We start from the raw sequence: 19,344 nt of genomic DNA, 5'->3' as shown, positions 1-19,344 counted from the left end.
CTAGTCTAATAAATCTTCTTTGTACGCGTTCAATTCGTATGGTCCAAGTAAGCTGCTTCGGAAACCAAACCAGATTACAGTTCTCCAGAAGCGGTCGAACTAGGGCGCAATATAACGATTTAAGGCAATGGGCGTCCTTAAAGTTTCTCCCTATCTTGGAGATAAATCCAAGTTGCCGGGATGCTTTAGAGATAATTGATTCACGGTGCAAATTAAATGTCAGTTTAGTATCAAGTATGACACCGAGGTCATTAACTTGTTCGACTTTGCGCAGCTCAGTACCATCTATAATATAGTTAAAGTTTATCGGGTTTTTGATGCGATAAAAGCTCATCACTTCGCATTTTGCAACGCTGACTATAAGCCAGTTCAGTTTGCACCAGCCAACAAACACATCAAGCATAACTTGCAAGCGGCAGCAGTCGTCTTTATTACTTATGGTACCAAACAGTTTTAAATCATCAGCATACACTAACTTGCATCCAACACCCAACAGTAACGCAGCATCGTTAAAGAACAGCAGGAAAAGCAAAGGTCCCATATTACTGCCTTGAGGGACTCCAGATATATTGATAAATTCCGATGAAATACTGGATCCAAGTTTGACTCGTAGCACTCTACCGCTCAGATAGGATTTTAACCATTCGACCATTTGTTGGGAAGCACCTAGTCGGGAAAGCTTCCGCAAAAGTATTACATGGTCAATTCGATCGAAAGCAGCTTTTAAGTCTGTATAAATGACATCAACTTGTTTCTTGTTTTCCATTTGCGAAATGCACATCGAAGTGAATTCCACCAGATTAGTACAGACCGATCGACCAGGCACGAAGCCATGTTGAGCCGTTGAAATGTAGTTCTTAGTGCGGGACTGTATTACACCACTCACGATAATTTCGAACAACTTTGATGCCGCAGAGAGACTGGTTATTCCGCGATAATTCCGTACATTATGACGATCGCCAGATTTATATACCGGAAACATATACGATTGTTTCCAAATGTCAGGAAATTTAGCTTGTTCGAAAGATTTATTAAAAATTGAACACAACGGATTCGCCAAAACTTCTATACATCGACTTAAAACTACGGCGGGAATACCGTCAGGCCCTGCAGAGAAGGAGCGCTTCAATTTTTTGGTTGCAGTTATCACCAGATCAGTAGTCATGTTAAACAAACTCAAATCCACCAAATTGGTCGGGACATGCGCAGCCGCAATATCAGCATCACCGTCAGAAGCAGTTCCATCAGCAAAAACGGAGGCGAAAAACTTCGCGAACAGCTCACAAGAGGCAGGAGTTGAACTTGATTCGACGTCATCGTAGTACACGTTGGAAGGGATTACAGAACATTTCCTTTTAGAATTGACGAAGTTCCAAAATTTTTTAGGCTGCCTGCGAAGATCGGATTGCACACGCAGCACATATGATTTATACAATGATGCATTCAGACGGCGGTATTGATCACTAGCATGCTTAAAATTGTGTCTAGTCAAAACTGTTTTCCAACGGCGGTGAGCACGCTGGGCACTATTGCGTACACGCTTTAGCTGTCGGAGGCGGGAAGTACACCACGCAGGACTGGCTGGTGGTCTTACAAGCGGTACATTCATGCTCAGCCACTGAGAAATGGTATTACAAAACTGTACAGCCATTTCGTTAACATCCTCGCAAACGAACAAAAAACTCCAGTCAATATTTGTCAAAAATTCATTCAAAGCGGCGAAATCAATCTTCCTGTAGTTCAGTTTATTTCTATCGTCTCCACAGGCATCTGCCACGGCACTATTGTTGCTCACTGGCAGCGACAATACAAGAGCAGGGTGGTGCGGGTCGACGGGAACCAGCGGAGTGATACAACCGTCAACTGTAAGAGCGCAATCCGAAGAACAAAACACAAGATCTAACATACGACCAAGATAATTTCGCTGCGTGTTTACTTGGGAGAGATTCAAAAAATTCATTCCATCGACCAGTGCCGCACTGGCACACGGCAACAGGGAAGTGGAGACGGGTTGCATCGTGTTGTCGAATGGTTCCCACTCAATGCGTGGCTGGTTAAAATCGCCACAAACTATTACGTTATCATGCTCCGCACAGGCATCACACAGCTCACAGACGGATGAAATATGCTCATTGATGACGTCAACACTTCGAGATTTTTCAGGCGCCAAGTAAACACAGCACAGCAATAGCTTTTTACCCCGAACAGTTGCACTTACACATACCTGTTCCAGATGGTTACCATTCGTTGTTCGTACGATCGAACTGGGGAAACGCTGCGCAACGGCAATCAGAACACCGCCGAAAGTTGACTTATTACTGTTGCTTGGGTTTCGGTCGCATCGAAACACGTTGAATGATGTGCCAAATAGTTGTAGTGAACTAATGCGGTCGTCTAGTCCAGTTTCAGTTATAAATATAACGTCGTAGTTGCAGTCAGTTGTCGATAGGAAAATCTCGTCAATTTTTGTTCTGAGGCCACGGACGTTTTGCACATAGAAAGAACATTCGTCAGGTACCGATTGCTCGGAATTAAAATCGAAAGAGGAATACTTGCCTACATTAGCAAGCTGGAAGACCCCCTCTCCATTCTCAAACACAGGACCGGGACGGCTGATGAACGCAGGCTGCAGTTGCGCGACTGTGTTGAGTGGATTAGGGGCTTCCAAATTGCTTATTTCGGTGCGTCCCGGGCCAAATCCAGCAGTTAGTTTTTTGGCAAATCTACAAACTCACGAAACAGCAGTCCAGTGGGCCACGAAACAGGATCTAGGGCAACATTTTTCAGCTCCGGGTCCAGACCAATTTTGTAGGAGACGTACGAAAAAGTGGACGTATCCGTTCCTTTTTTCACGAGACGAATAACAACCGCAGGCTCAGCAGTATTTAGGCAGCGAGAAACAATTTTTTGTATGTCGTTGTCGGTTAGCTGTGGATTCAATCCCGACAAATATAACCAAAAGCGTTTCTGTACTGCTACGGAAGCAATGGATGGCACAGAAAGATCACTAAGATCGATGTTATTTTCACCACGATCAGATTGAGCAGCAAACGGTACCCGCTCGGTTCGGCGACGCTTCACACTCTTACTTGGCCACACAGGAGTGGTCTGCAAAGTAGAGGAGGTTTCATGATCTGCATTCATCGGTTTGTTAGGCAAATTGTCAATTTTTTTGCTTAGGCCATCAATAACATCACACAGCTTTTGAACCTGCGCTGGTAGCTCGGTGAGAGGTTGCGACTGTGATGGCACGTTCAGTTGCAAATTTGCCATGTAAGCCGAGATAGAACGACCATTGAGCATGTCTCTGCATGTAGGGCAAATAAACATAATTTTCCCTTGCAGGAATAGATCCTTGCACACTCGACTGTTGAAACCGCAGCATTGTTGATTAATATGATAGCTGGCTTCACAAAAGCCGCAACGGATCGGTTCGAGATCGTTGACGCTTTGTTTGACAGCTGTGATAAATAGGAAAGAATCCCAGAAACATTCATCTATTAATTATCAGAGATCCTCATACTTAAACGAAATAAAAGCACTTTCTGAACAACGCAACAATCACGTTTGGTAAATTTTTACCCCGAGACCCACTTGAAATCACAAAAGTATTTTGACATATTGTAGGGCTTTTTAACTAATCAGTAAACGTTTATCACGTTTACTTCTGAATGTGGGTATTCACCACGACAAGGTTCAGTTTTATCGTAGGACGAATCAATCCTACAAATAAACCCACACTAAAATCACTTTGACCCATACTAAAATCACAACTGCATCATATGGTTAGGCAAGTCACAACAATGTTATTTAGATATGACAACATTGGAATTCCCATAACAAAGCTAATTCTCCGCTAAGATTAAAAAATTAACGAGTTTTGATGGCCTGGACACCTCTGAGTCTATAGTTTCTGTACGCGCACCGGTTGTTTCGTTTTCACGCTTACTGCTGTAGCTACCGAGAGGACCGAGAGCGAAACCGAAAGTTGCTCATTTAAAGAGCGCAATAAGAAGTTTTTCTGCGCGTCAGTTTTTCTCTTTGTGTTTAGTCTGTTTCTCCTTGTGTGAATTTATTTCTCGTTTCTGACTGCAGTTCTGCTCACTGTGTTGAAAAGAAAAGTTGCACTTTTTGCACAATGAGTGAGGAAATAACAAGCCTGTTACTAAGATTCGAACCTACAATTACTCGCTTGTCCAAGCAGACTTTGATGCGGCTGCAGAGCCCCCTTCAGCATATACAAAACTTCGTTCCAAACTGTCAAAACCTGCGAGAAAACAAAACCAAACATACTTCCTTTTTCTTAGCTATTTTTCACACATAGCATAGTTGCGGATTGCTGTCATCAACTGTAAGCTTGTGAACCTCTAAAGCATATAACATAAACATATTATGCAGAGATGGGCACCGCTAATCAGCTAGCCGATAACTTTTTAGCCAGCGAGTAGTGCGTTCGCTAGGTATTAAATAATTTAGCGCTTTCGCTAGCTTCCGATAAGTTCAAGTGCTACTAAATAAACCACCGAAGCCGCTAATTTTTGAAAACAATAGCAAAAATAAACGTGTGATTCCTTGCAAATTAATAAAATTGGACATTGTTGGTCGCGACGCGAGTAAATCTGGCCTGAATTTTAAATAGGTCATAACTGCAAATGAAAGATTCTCTTTACGTCTCCTCTCTTACGTCTATCACGACGCTGCGAATACACTTGACGGCATCTTTTTCGCACGATATAATTCTTGGCGTCATATGCTATCTAATCGTTAAGAAAAATTGCATTGAAATGCTTTCAGGCACTTGTAATAGACGCAAAGAGAATCTCTCATTTGCAGTTATGACCTATTCAAAATTCAGGCCAGTAATATATTTCATACATTAGTGACTGTTAGTTTATTTAGTGGTATTTATATTTATTGGAAGCTAATAAAAGCGCTAGCGCATTTAAAACTTAGCGAACGCGCAGGCTACTCGTTAGCTAAAATGTTAGCGGTGCCACCTCTGAACGTATTGTGCGATTGTTCGTAAATGAATTTCGTTTTTACTCGCGTTAATCAGGTTGTTAATTTGTACATAGTGCATAGTGTCGTTCGCTTCGACACGACACAAGTGTGTCGCAACAATGTGAAGCACCATTGTTTAGCTTCCCGAACTTTCGTGCTACTAGCCGTATGTGCGCTGCAGAATGGTGTTTTTGGCATAACGAAACACGCTGCTATTTGCTAGTTGCTACCGTTAATCTAAAAGCGACAAAACTCAAATACCTAATATTTCATAACATTTAACATTTAAATGCTGCCTTGCAGGGAGAAGTGCAAGAATAACGAACATTCGGACTAGATACCTAATATACAACTTGGATGCACCCTCAAAGTTTCCTTCAGTTTACTCAATAGGTTTCTGTAGCATTGAATGTTTATATCTGACAATCTGCTAACCTGAAGGTTGACCAGGCTAGATTCCTAACACTAACTGACTAAAAATGAATTCACAATTCTGTGGATATTAAATTACAAATACAGCACTTTTGCAAAAGTCACCGCCTACAAATTTTAATTTATAAATGAAGTCATTCCTGCCTTGACTTTCTAATGCTTCATAGCATGCTCGTACACGAAAACTTGCAAAAATGTCCAATTCCCTTCAACAATATCAAAATAAATAGTCTCTGTGAATAATGTGTTAAGAATTCCTGGAATCTTACACCTGGAAGTGAATAGACCTCCGAAAACCATCTATTTCAATACCCGCAAACAACATTATTCATCTAGTAAACTTATCACTAAAATACTTTTGAGTACTACTAACGGACCACAAATTCTGAAATATTCAAAATAAACGTTAGTCAAGCACATTTTGCATACCATTTTGCCTGGCTTAGAGATTTTGTGTGCCTCCCAGATCACTAATACACTTACACTTAGACAAAAGCCCTATTGCCAGCAGACATCGAACGACATCAGTTGGTGCTGTGGTATTGTTCGTGCGGCGCTTAGATTGGAAGATATCATCTATTCACCTACCAGCCGGTTTGGATTGCGTTCGGTGAAGCATTGTGATCTTCGTATTTATTTAATTTTTTTATTTATATTTTTTTTAATTAATAATTTGGCTCTTGATTCTAAACCGTCCAATTGATAACCAACCCATATTCGAGTTTATAAGATTTTTGAGCGGCAGAGCTTATTGCTCCCGCTAAAAAGGAAAACCTCAACGTTGCGATGTTTGTCGACGTCGAAACGGATGAGGATGAAATAGATGAGCTAGATATCACCCCGCCTAGTTCACCTCTTTTGAACTTTCCGCCAAGTCCTTCAGTCTCGTCTGGTTCCCCACCTCCGTCCGGCTCGCCAGCCTCGGACCAACAGATTACTCAACGGATTAAGGCTTATCCGGATGACTCGAAGGGGCCGTTTATTGTCTTCTTCCGGCCCAAAATGAAACCTTTGAATATTATACAAATTGGTAAAGACATGGCACAACAGTTTTCGGACGTAACCGAGATTACAAGACCGAATAAACTGCGAGTTGCCGTGAAAAGCTTGAAGCAAGAAAACACAATTGCTAGCTGCGAGCTTTAGGGAGTATCGCGTGTACATCCCTGCCAAGGAAGTAGAGATTGACGGTGTAGTTACCAATAGGAAGCTCACCGTCGAATACATTTTGGAGGCTGGCGTTGGCTGTTTCAAGAACCCCATGCTGCAAAAAGTGAAGGTGCTGGACTGCAAGCAATTGCATTCAGCATCGGTCGAAAACGGGAAGAAAATATTCCACCTTTCGGAATCCTTTCGGGTAATTTTCGCCGGATCAGCATTGCCAAACTACATCGTTCTGGATAGGGTTCGTCTGCCTGTACGCCTGTTTGTACCGCCGTACCGTAGTCCGTAGTCATTAACTGCCTGAACTGCAAGCAGTTGGACCGTACAGCCACCTACTGTTGCAACAAGGCGCGCTGTAGCAAATGTGGCGGCAATCATGTGGAGAACGCTCTCAGTGAAAACACTGAGAAGTGTCTTTACTACGAGGAAACCCCTCATGATCTCGCGGCATGTCCCACAAACAGCGCAAGGAAAAAATTAAGCGTTCCCTTATGGCACGCTCCAAGCGCTCGTTTGCAGAATACTCAAGAGAGCCGAGCCATTGACCAACGAAAATATCTATACCTTTTAGCCAACCGATGAGGGTACATCTGACGAACCGCTCGAAGGATGTTCTTATGCTCTTACGATTTACTCTCCTCGACTTACCCGCAAAGGACTTAAGATATCCCCGAGCGGAACGGAAAATACATCAAACTCAAAGAAAAGCGGTGAAAAAATCCGAAGCAGCTACCCTCAGGCTGGCAAATGAGTGAACATGTGCAAATATATCACCTCTGTTTTCTAACTCCTATCTCTACCTCCACGAGGTGCCGGCTGGGCTACGGCAACCAAAGTTGCGCAGCTGGTTTATTTGCTTATTTGTAAAAAAAATTTCAACATGCCTACTGGCCCTACTGATACACTTAAACTAGAATATACGTGCTAGTGCCAGGAAACGAGTTTTCAGTACCTCGCGGCTGACGTTTAAGTCGAAGCTATGTGTAAATCGATTGAAATGGCGTTGCAGACCGATGATTGTGCTAAATGTGCTATAGTTGGTTCGCCAATGCGGTACACGCAGAAATGGACCGTTGCGTAGAACACGACTTTGGGCGTATATGTTGAGGTTCGCGAGTAGACATGGACAATCCACTCTCGAGGTCAGTATGTTGGCGACTGCCATTGCTCTGATCAGGTCGCGACGAGTGTTCAACGGGTCAAGATCGATGAGTGTGCAGCGTTGTTCATAGCAGGGCAGCTGAAAGGGGTCGTTCCAGAGCAATCTTCGAAGTGCAAAACGTATGAATCGGCGCTGCACTGACTCGATTCGGTCAACTCCATTTTAATAGTACGGACTCCACACAGGAGCGCAGTACTCGAGGTTGGACCGGACAAGAGCACAGTAGAGAGCTTTGAAGCAGTAGATGCCTTATCGACAATATATGCGATGTGCTGTTTGAAGTCGAGCTTAGAGTCAAGCAGTATTCCCAAGTCCTTAACACAATTTTCGCGGCGTAGAGGCACGTCTGATAGAATGTAGTCGAAAAGGAGAAAGTTCAATTTCCTTGAGAATGTAATTATTTCACATTTATCGGAATTTAGCAGCATGCCGTTGTCTGTGCACTATTTTGCAAAAATCAGCATCGATGGCGATTCGATGGTTCAATTTGTCGAAAGCAGTAGAAAGGTCCGTGTAAATAACGTCCGTCTGCGACCGGTCGTCAAAACTTTTTATCACGTCGGACGTAAGAGTTAGAAGATTGGTTGTCGTGGACCGCTGGGACATAAAGCCGTGTTGATCGTCTACGACATATTGCTTAAAGAATGCAAATACAGGTGCATACACAACAAGCTCGAACAGTTTTGATATTGAGTTTAGTGCAGAGATGCCGCGATAGTTATTCACATTTCTCCTATTCCCCTTTTTATGAACAGGAAACATGTATGCCGATTTCCATATTGTTGTGAAGACACCTGTACTGATTGATAAACTGAACAGGTGGCTCATCGGAGCAGCAACGCCTTGGCTGCTACACTGTTTCAGCAGAACAGACGGAATACCATCCGGTCGAGAAGAACGAGAGGATTTTAGCTTCGCGGCGGCTGATATGACCATCGCGTCGGCGATGGAAACGTGAGTTAAGCAATTGCTAAGTACGGGGACGCACTGGATGGCTGCGGAAATTTCTACTCTTGTGAATCTTTCGTCAGTAAATACGCTGGAGAATTTCCGCGCGAATGGTTGGGAAATCTGTTCTGTGTTACTGGCAGTTTCACTACCCAGGAACATTACCGAAGGAAGCCCGTTGTCCTTCCGCTGTTCGTTGACGTGCTTCCAAAGGGATTTGGGATTCCTTTTCAGTCTACGTTCGATGTTGCTCAGGTAGTTCCGGAAACAGGAGCGACTCAATCGTTTGTAACGCGTGTTGATCGACAAGTAGTGGTTACGGAGTGGCAACGTTCGATATTTTGAAAATTTCTTGAGAGCGGTCTTTCTCTCGGATTTCAGACGTCGTAACATAGCGTTTACCCAGGGTATCTGCTTCAGAGCGGCATAGTTCTTTTTGGGACATGTCGATCGATAGCGTAGTTCAGGATATTGGAGAAAGTCATTGCGGCAGAATTAACATCCTTGTCCAAAACTGCATCCCAATTGATGCTAGTCAGGGTTCTTTGGATTTCCCTGAAGTCCGCATGGGCGAAATCATAGTAGACGACCGGTGGTCACGTCAAGACGTATTTGTTGACGGATAGTAACCAGCAAGGGAGGATGATGTGTAATGTCCTTAACAAGCGCAACCTTGATTGTCGTACGCAGACAGAGAAGGTGGAACACTCGCTGTGTGGTTTCCGGCTACCTAATCATGCAGTTCGGCGCCGGTTTTTCGGAGGGCGTGGCTGCGGGGTCTAGGCACACCGGGAGAGAGTTATTTTCTCTGCTGTCTTAGCACAGAGAGAGAGACTCTTAATTGTACGTTCGGGCAAAAATTGAGCCACGGGACCTGATCCTGCCGTGAGAGTCGGCAAATCAGGAGCCCCTAAGTCAAGGTCTAACTCCGTGCCGATAACTAAATGGCTGGAGGGGTGAAAACATGCCAGTCGCGAACGGAGTGCTTTGGGCATGTTGCCCCTACTGTGCCATGCGAGGCTCTGATACGATCGATCTTTGTTGTCCCTTGCGTTTCGCGATAACAACATAGGAGTCCTGCCCAATTTCCCTTATGGGTTCTACGCCAAGTGCGTTCTGGCCAACATAATTGGCTTCGCTTACAATTTGCTGTCTGATCTGTGCTGGAGATTGTTTGTGCATACACTCCGTTAGTCAAATAGTTAGAGTTGCACAAATAAATCTTCAACACAAACGGGCAGCAAATTTGTATTTATGCGAAAAACTTTTTAATGGGTCTGTCACCATCGCATTGGTTCAGGAGCCATATTTTCGCACCAGTTTTGCTGAAGTCCCAGGGCATGCATTTTGTTGCATAGGTCAATAAGTGCATGTCTTATCTCTGAGTTGACTACTCGAGATATTTGTGCAGTCACAGTAGAACTCGTCGTGAATGATGTCCATAGGCGCTATGTTCACTGTTCTGCATACTTACCACACGATGAACCGTTTCCCAGGCAGTGATGCCAATGCCCATCACATCATTTGGGACAGCTCGAATATTAATCTGAGGCTCTGATTTGATGGAATATTTGAGTAGTACCAACCTTGGAATTGTCAACATTGGCAATTGTCCAACTTTCATACGAGCTGGTAGAGAGGAAGTGTTAGTTACAACACTCTGCTCTAACAGGATCAGTCATGAGTTGGCACAATGGCATGTTTCAAATGAGACACCAATATCTGATCATTGCTTTATATATTTTGATTATTTGGGTGTCTCCTTGAACGCTGCAACATTTCGCAATCCGAGATTTTCCTACTGGGAACTGGCGACGAAATTTCAAGGATTCGAACCGACGAGCTTTTGAAGTAGCCTGCCCGCTAAAAACTATTAAAACGACTATAGGAACACCATGGTGGAACTCTCATCTCGCGGAACTAAAGAAACGATGCAGATGCAGGAGAGCCTGGAATGGACATCGTAGGGATGGCGTGGAGCCTTTCAAGCAGCATCTTCAGCATGCACGAGCTGGCACAGGTTCTGCAGCAACGTTTCCAGTTTCGGCGAGGCAAGTCGACTTAATAAAATACTGTCAAAATCGAAAGATTATCAGGTTAATAACATTCGAAGTTTGAACGGCGAATACTGTTCGAATGACAATGAAATCCTGGAATGTCTCTTTTATAGTCACTTTCCAGTCTGTGTGGAAGCTGAAATACGAAACGATCCAGAAATCGTTTTAGGTGGCTTAGACTCATGGGCTTTTGCTCGGAGACTTGTCACAACTGAAGCGATTGAGTGGGCCGTGAACAGCTTCTCTCGATACAAATCTCCTGGAACAGATGGAATATACCCTATTCTACTGCAGAAAGGATTCAAGTACTTCAAACACATTCTGAGAAGGATGATTGTGTGTAGTATTGCTATTGGGTACATCCCAACTCAATGGCGTGAAATAACCATTAAGGTTATTCCTAAAGGTGGACACGCGACATACGAGTAAGCAAAAAGTTTTAGACCAATCAGTCTAACGTCTTTCTTGCTTAAATCACTTGAGCGGATTGTTGATCATCACATCCGCGAAACAAGCTTAGTAGAAGTTCCTCTTCATTCAGCACAACATGCTTATCAAAGTGGCAAGTCTACAACCACTTTATTACATGATGTGACGGATAAAATTGAGGTTGCTTTTTCACAAAAGGAATCTTGCTTAGTAACTTTTGTAGATATTGAAGGCGCGTTTGATAACGTATCTTTCGCTGGAATTGGAGGAATCCTATTCGTTGGGTAGTTACTGCACCGTTTTCGGGCTGAAATCTTTACAATTATGTGCGGAGCTCAGTTTCCACTTCAAAAATAACTGATAGGCAAGATTATCTACATCTGTTCTGACAGTCAAGCCGCTATATAAGCCTTTTGTGCGGCTAATTCTAAATCTAAAACAGTCATCGCCTGCCACACCCAATTAGAAGAACTAAACATTCTAAATGCCGTTCATCTGGTTTGGGTTCCTGGCCATTCTGGTATAACCGGAAATGAATGGGCTGATGAACTAGCAAGATCTGGAGCAGAAAAGTCGGTTTTCGGACCGGAACCTACTTTACCAATTGCGGCATGTTGGATAAAACAAAAGATTCGATCTTGGTTTTCATCTGAACATGAACGTTATTGAAACTTGAAACTTGTCGTCAAATGAAACGTTTCATTGTTAAGCCTTATGAGAAGGTGGCGAAATTTCTTTTGCAACACTCAAAGGTAAATTGCAGTACTCTTGTCAGATCACTGACTGGTCACTGCAGACTAAATTATCATATTGCTACGATTCAGCGAGCTGAATCGTTTCATTATAATTTAGGTGAATCCGACTACGGTACACCATATCACGTAATTAGCAAATTTGCAAAGAAAAGTTATGAAAAAAATCCGAACCCGTACCCTCAGGGTTGCAAAATTGTAAACCAAACCAGGAGTACCCATCGCTTTCTGGTGCACCAAAACCCCTGGCGCATCCAATTTACATTCAGAGATCAAATCGGGAAAGGGATTTTTGAAGTTCTCTGACATTGTGGACTGGAGATTTGAAATTTTCAACATCTCGGATCTACTCAAAAGCTTTCTACTTGCCTTTCTTCCCACAGTTAAACCATTTTTGAAGCAACTAGCAGCACAATAGCCCCTCTTTTCAGTTATTGTATCCTTCGATGACTAATACGTCAAACAATGCTGAGAACTCTATCGCTGTCTTACAGTGGAACTGCAGAAGTATCATCCCCAAATTCGACCTTTTCAAACAATAATTAAATATTTCCAACTGTGACGTATTCGCGATACGACGACAATCGATCCTCCCTGATTAATAACCTGATTGACGACTTCGATATGGTAGTTCTAAACACCAGGGAAGCGACACGTATACCTAATCCTCCAGTCCGCGCAAGCGTACTGGATCTATCTCTCTGTTCGACATCACTAGCATTAGATTGCAAATGGAAAGTAATCAATGATCCCCACAGTAGTGATCATCTGCCAATCCTTATATCAATTACTAATGGTTACTCGCCCGTGAATTCAATCAATGTTACATTTGACCTCACACGCAATATCGATTGGAAACACTACGCGACCATAGTCTCGGAAAACATCGACCATAATCTCGGAAAACATCGAATCGCGCGAAGAACTTTCTCTGGAGGAAGAATACGTCTTTATCACTGGCTTGATACTCGACGCCTCGACTCAAGCTCAGACGAAACCGATGCCCGAGAGAACGATCAATCGGCGGTCTTCCACCATTTGGTGGGACAAAGAGTGCTCAGAAACGCGAAAAAGTCCCTGGCGTATAAGGAATTTCGAAAACACGACTCGATAGATCTGCTCTGGAAGTACGAGGTACTGGAGTCAAGCTTAAAGAAAGCGAAAAAACGCGGATATTGGCGCCGGTTCGTGAACGGTTTGTCGAAAGAAACAGCGATGAGCACTCTTTGGAGCACCGCTAGACGCGTCGGGACCGTAACGTTACGAATGAAAGTGCGGAGTACTCCAACCGATGGATTCTCGACTTTGCCAAGAAGGTCTGTCCGAACTCTGTCCCGGCTCAGAGATCTTTTCGCGACGCGTCCCCTTTGACTACGAATGAACCTCCTTTCACAATTGTATAATTTTCTACAGCTCTCCTCTCTTGCAACAACATTGCTCCAGGGTTAGACAGAATCAAATTCAACTTGTTGAAGAATTTGCCTGACCCTACCAAAAGACGCTTGTTGAACCTGTTCGAGCTGAATATTGTTCCGCAGGACTGGAGGCAGGTGAAAGTCATCGCCATTCAGAAACCCGGAAAACCAGCCTCCGATCATAATTCTTATAAGCCGATTGCGATGCTTTCCTGCATTCGAAAATTAATGGAGAAAATGATCCTTCAAAGGGGCCTTTGATTGCGTCTCTGTAGAACTCTTGACCGAGAAACTTCACTTGCAGGGACTTTCACCAATCTTGAACAACTTTTTGCTCAATTTGTTGTCGGAAAAACGCATGATTTTTACACATGATTGTGGCAATTTCGCAAATTGACGGACATTTTGTTAAATGCGAACTGTAAATGCGAAATAAATACACGTCTTTACGCAACATGATCAATCACAAGACTGAGTTTATTTCTCCTTTCTCCCTTTTCACATCAGTATTACTCTCTCAGTGCGGAGAGTACGTGACCCTATCTCTACTGCTTCTAAGTCCTCAACCACAGACAAACAAACAATATTTTTCTCTTATCGCCCCGCTCGATCCCTACAATGATGATTTGACAACTTCTCGAAGTAGCTACATGGGTCTCCCCCAGCGCTCATGTTTAAGTCCTCTTTTGCATAACTTGTATGTCAAGGACATTGATGGTTGTCTCGAAGAGTCATGCAGGCACGCTAAAGCAACTTGCAGATAGCGTTGTTTCCATTACAGGAGCCACGGCTAAGGATTTGCAAGGACCTTTGCAAGATACTTTGCACAATTTGTCCAATTAGGCGTTAAAGCTGAGTATCGAATTCTCTCCGGAAAAATCAGAGTTGGTCGTTTTTTCCAGGGAGCATGATCCAGCACAGCTTCCGCTTCTACTTATGGGTAAAACGATCGCTCAGGTACTGGTTTACATATATCTTGGTATCTGGTTCGATTCAAAGTGCACTTGGGCATGCCACTTTAGGTATCGGATTCAAAAATGCCAACAGAGGATAAACTTTCTCCGTACAATTACCGGAACTTGGTGAGGAGCTCACCCAGAAGACCTTAGAAGGCTACATCAAACAACGATATGGTCTGTTCTTGAATATGGATGCTTTTGCTTCCGGTCCGCCGCTAGCACGCATATTATCAAGCTAGAAAGAATACAGTACCGTTGCGTATTGCCTTGGGCTGCATGCAATCGACCCATACGATGAGTCTCGAAGTGCTGGCGGGGATTCTACCGTTGAAGAATCGATTTTGGGAGTTGTCCTATCGTTTACTCATTCGATGTGAGATTAGTAATTGGTAATTTCGAAAGGCTGATCAAACTTCAATTTCAGGCTAGATTTATGATTTTATATTTTGACTACATGACTCAAGATATCAACCTTTCCCAGTATGCTCCCATAAGTGTCGCATCACTAGATACATCTAAGTCTGCTATATTCTTCGACACCACCATGAAAGAAGAAACTTCCGGTATCCCGGATTAACTGCGATCGCAAGAGATCCCCAAAATTTTTTTCAATAAATTTAAAAGTGTTAGTTGCGATAAGATGTGTTACGCTGACGGATCCTACCTCGGCGCGTCCACTAGCTTCGGTGTCTTCAACGAAAATTTTACTGCTTTTTACAAATTCGATGCTCCTGCTTCCGTGTATGTCGCAGAACTTCCTGCAATTCAATACTCCCTTGGGATCATCTAAACTATGCCCACAGTCCACTACTTCATCTTCACAGATAGCCTCAGTGCCATTGAGGTTCTGCGATCGATGAAAATTGCAAAGCACTCCCCATATTTCTTGGGGAAAATACGAGAGCTTATGAGTGCTTCAACTGATAAAAAATTTAAGGTTACCTTAGCCTGGGTCCCTTCTCATTGCTCCATACCGGGTAATGAGAAGGCTAATTCTTTAGCTAAGCTGGGTGCGATTGATGGCATTATTTATGATAGACCTTATACCTTATAAACCTTATAATGAATTTTATAGTACCTTGTGTCAGAGGTCGCTCATTAGTTGGCAAACAATAAGTATTGACCATATTGGACAATCAGTTTCGATAATTTGATTAAGGATTATTTTTTATTAGCATAGCTGTAAGGGGCATAATGAGCATACCTGGCAATGTTTTTTTACATAACCAATAAACGCTGGAAAGTAATAGGTATAAACATTAAAATGACACAGTCAAGTACAATGCTGCGTAATTGTACGCAACAATCAACCCGAAAATAGCAGTTACAGAGCAAAAGTTGTGTCTTTTATCTACCTGCCACTTGAACCGCCATGTTGCCTATGTTGTTCAACTGAAAAAAAATCGGTAAATAGAAGCAATCATAAAACAACCGGTAAATGAAATGAAAATAGTTCTCTTCATTTCATTTCTCTTTTCTTTTATATTATATAATCTTTTTGTTATTTTCTAGTAAATACTGGCTAAAATGGTAACTTTAACTAAAGTGCCCATATTGCCCCGTATAGTGGCCCATTATGCCTCGTATGGTTTTTGAACGAAGCAAAAAGTATAATTTTTTAGGGTATGAAATGGGGAAGGCAACTAGGAAGAAGCGCCCAACATAGCTCTAGCCATCCCAAGCCCCTACCTAGCGCCTCCACGTGGCCATACCTGGAAATACTTCAATTTGTATAATTGAGTAGCCAAGCTAGGAGGTGCGGGGTCGTGCGGTTTTCAGGTCCTACCCTTACAAATGTAGTTTTAGGCAACCATTAAACCACACGACTTTAATTTCAAGTATTATATGATTTATACTAATTTTTTGGTAAACTAATCTATTTTCAGAGAGCGAAATAAGGCGCTATATCCTTGGCCAATTGCAGCCTGGCTTCTGGTCTAAATGCCATTAGTTCATCCCTGAGGGTCCGGAGTATCACTTAACCCTTATTAGCAAAGATACTCCCAACGACTGTAAATAAATCATTATCTATGTATATGGGAAGCGTTTGGTACGGGAGGTCCACGCTTTCTTCCTTCCCTTGATTTCAAGGAGTTTGATGGAATTAGGTATTTGTTCTAGTTCCACTTGATTCCTTGGAATTCTCTCTGCGGTACATGCTGCGCAGTTGGCCTGGCCGTTGACAAGAAAAATGATTGATTCAAGTAATCGTCATTTTCCAGGATGCCTTCCAGAATTGGCTGCGTTAGTGTGAGATTAGATTAGATTAGAGAGAAGCAAAAAGTATAATTTTTTAAACAATCAAATTTGATGGCTGTTCACAGTCAATCAATATTCTAACATTGTTAATTTATAATTATTGAAATTTTGATTACGCGCTACATGTTTTATGACGCGTTTTACTTAGGTGGCCCATATTGCCCCTACCACCTCTAAACCATTTTTATAAAAAAGCCTTACGACTCCCAATGAGGTTTAAAATATATCATATTGTACGGCTCCGCTAAGTTACTACGAAAGAGCCAAATCAAATAAACGAGATTAAATAAAAAATAAAGACAATCTTGTAAATCGCTAGTCGGTCAACTCCGAAGAGGCCTTAATATATATAAAACTAATATCTACAAACTACCTCTTCCTTAGGTACGGCTTCAGTTGCATGTCCTAAAATATCCGCCACTTCAAGAAGATCTTTACAGAAACCTTGTATACCAAAGAGTTTGGCATCTTCGATCTGCTTCGTCAATCGACGTCGCAAGTTTTCTCCGTCAGCAAGAGCTCGTTTGTACTTATCCTGAAATTGACATAGGTATTATCAATTACGTTGTTTATTTCTGTTACATTCTGTTACATCAAGCTCTCTCGTTTTATTGTTAAGTGTTTCAACTTCTTTCTTTAGGTCGTCTATCTCGATGGACAATTTCCTCTCAGCTTCCAGGGAATCATCTTTTTCTGGAACTTCGTTAGTATTTCTTACTCCGCAAAACTTGGACGTTACTGTCACAGTCCAGAGCTGGTTTGTAGAACTAAATTTACAAATTTGAGCATATTGATTACATCATCTTGAAATGCTGCGTTGAATGTATTACTTACTTCAATAAAGTTTTCACGCATCTCGGTTTTATCCTCGTTAACTGCGATATTGCTTGCATGTTAAGTATTGCTGAAATTATTTAAAACAACAGGAGTTGTACGATACTTGAAAACGACCTTTGAATTGAAAGACTATACGAATTTTGTATAGTTTAAAGCGTGACGTCGGTATGCAATCTGCAACTGCAATGTATTCAAGAGTCACTATTCACTATGTGCGCGAAACGGTGCTGCCACCTTCCCAAGTTTGTTCTATTTGTGAAGTCTGTGCACAGGTTTGTTAAAGAGTGAAAAGGATAGACAAAACTTTGCACCAAATCTTCACAAACTTTCCATATGGCAGTTCCATGAGAGTACAAGAGATCGATTTGTGCTTACATAGCGAATTTCGCCTATTTCGCGATGATCGATGACCGAGAAAGGAAGAGAGGGAAAAGAACACGTTTGACAGTTCGGCATGAGATTTTCTCTTGGATTTTCTTCGATTTCCTGAAGTGAGAGTCAAGGGGTTTCCAGTAAGGCGTATACAAGGGGTTTCCAGTAAGGCGTATAAGTGCGTAGTAATCAGATATTACTTTTGTAAGTTTACCAATTATTTAGGTAATCAATGGTAATTATCTAGGTAATTATAGTGTAGTAATCAATAATAATTTTAAGTAATCATTGGTATCTATAATCATGAACATCATGAATCATTTTTAGTAGAGAGTAGAGTGACTATATATAGAGTGGCGACAATGTCAACATTGGAATGACAATTATCTGTCAGTGTCATTCCTATACACACGCTTAGCCAGGGCTACTCAGTGACTGAGTTGAAACTACTCATTTTTTAATCGTTGTATGGGGCTGTCAAAAAATGAGTAGAATTGCATATTGTCACTGTGCAAAAACTACTCAAAATTGAGTGTTGCCGCAATCAGATTTTTTCGCGAAAATTTGTTGTTGATTTAACGCTTGTTCGCTCTCGTTTGTTTTTTTTTAAGTTTTTTAAAATAGTTACTGGTTTATTTTTGTGAACAAAAGTGAACGCAAGATGCACGAGTCATCAAACTTTTTAAATACTGCTGGTGGATGTTCGGTGCAAATCGCGAGTTGGAGCGGTTAGAGCTGACTGTTTAATTACTGTTGGAGATGACCTTGACCTGCTTTGGACTGCAGCAAATTCATAGATGTGCTGCTGCTGGTGAAACGGACAAGAGAACATATTGTAAGTGCCGGTGAGATTGTTTTGAACTTAATTATTTCACATAACTACGATGTTCTGCGTGCTAAACGCAGAATCGTAAATTGTATAGTTTTAAATTTGACTTTTTATGTTTTACTAATTTAATTTTGCAGAGGTGTGCACCGCTAATCAGCTAACCGCGAATTAGCTAACGAATAGTGTGTTCACTAGGTTTTAAATGGGTTAACGCTTCCAATTAGCTTCCACTAAATAAACTTTAGTTAAATAAGTATAGGATTTTCTTGGAAATAATGCAACTATCTATTTATATCAATTATATTTACTCGCATCGCGACCGCCAATGGTCAGTTTTATCATTTTTTCCATCTCATGCTTATTTTTGTTATTATTTTGAAAATATTTAATTTATCGGAGGCTTCCAGAACTTTCTTCTTTCTTTACCAGCCGAGAGCCGCGGTGGCACTTGCCGCATCAAGAATTCCTCTCCATTGTACTTAATCCTGCGCTACTCGTAGCCAATTAATTGTGCGTCTCGACACACGCAAGTCGGCTTCAGCCTGGCCAATTCACATTTCCGTTACTCATTTGACTTTCAGCAATGAATTTACCCAAGCGATATAAATGTAACAAGTTGCCTAACGGGAAGCTGACAAGATCGTTTCATAATCGAGAAGGCCAAACAGAAGAAGAAAGCCGCTGTCGTATCGGCGGAGGGGAATGCTGAAGCAGCGAATTTTTTTGGC

General features: G+C 42.1%; 1 protein-coding gene across 2 annotated transcripts in view; it reads right to left on the bottom strand.

Annotated features, from left to right (window-relative positions):
• Positions 1 to 17,608, bottom strand: part of LOC128734227 (grpE protein homolog, mitochondrial) — a 36,678-nt gene extending 19,070 nt beyond the window's left edge. The window contains exons 1-3 of one of the 2 annotated variants that reach the window (XM_053828292.1): positions 17,413 to 17,608; positions 17,171 to 17,345; positions 16,949 to 17,113 (exon numbers count right to left, since the gene is read on the bottom strand). In XM_053828292.1, coding sequence (XP_053684267.1) covers positions 16,949 to 17,113; positions 17,171 to 17,345; positions 17,413 to 17,471 — 399 coding nt within the window. In that variant the 5' untranslated portion in view covers positions 17,472 to 17,608. The remainder of the gene's footprint in view (positions 1 to 16,948; positions 17,114 to 17,170; positions 17,346 to 17,412) is intronic. The other variant, XM_053828293.1, reaches the window with a different exon arrangement.
• Between the last annotated feature and the right edge of the window lie 1,736 nt (positions 17,609 to 19,344).

This window comes from Sabethes cyaneus, chromosome 2 (genome assembly GCF_943734655.1).
Source record: "Sabethes cyaneus chromosome 2, idSabCyanKW18_F2, whole genome shotgun sequence".
Classification (NCBI taxonomy): Eukaryota; Metazoa; Arthropoda; class Insecta; order Diptera; family Culicidae; genus Sabethes; species Sabethes cyaneus.
Note: the sequence above shows the minus strand (reverse complement) of the source record. Positions and strands in the feature narration are given on the sequence as shown.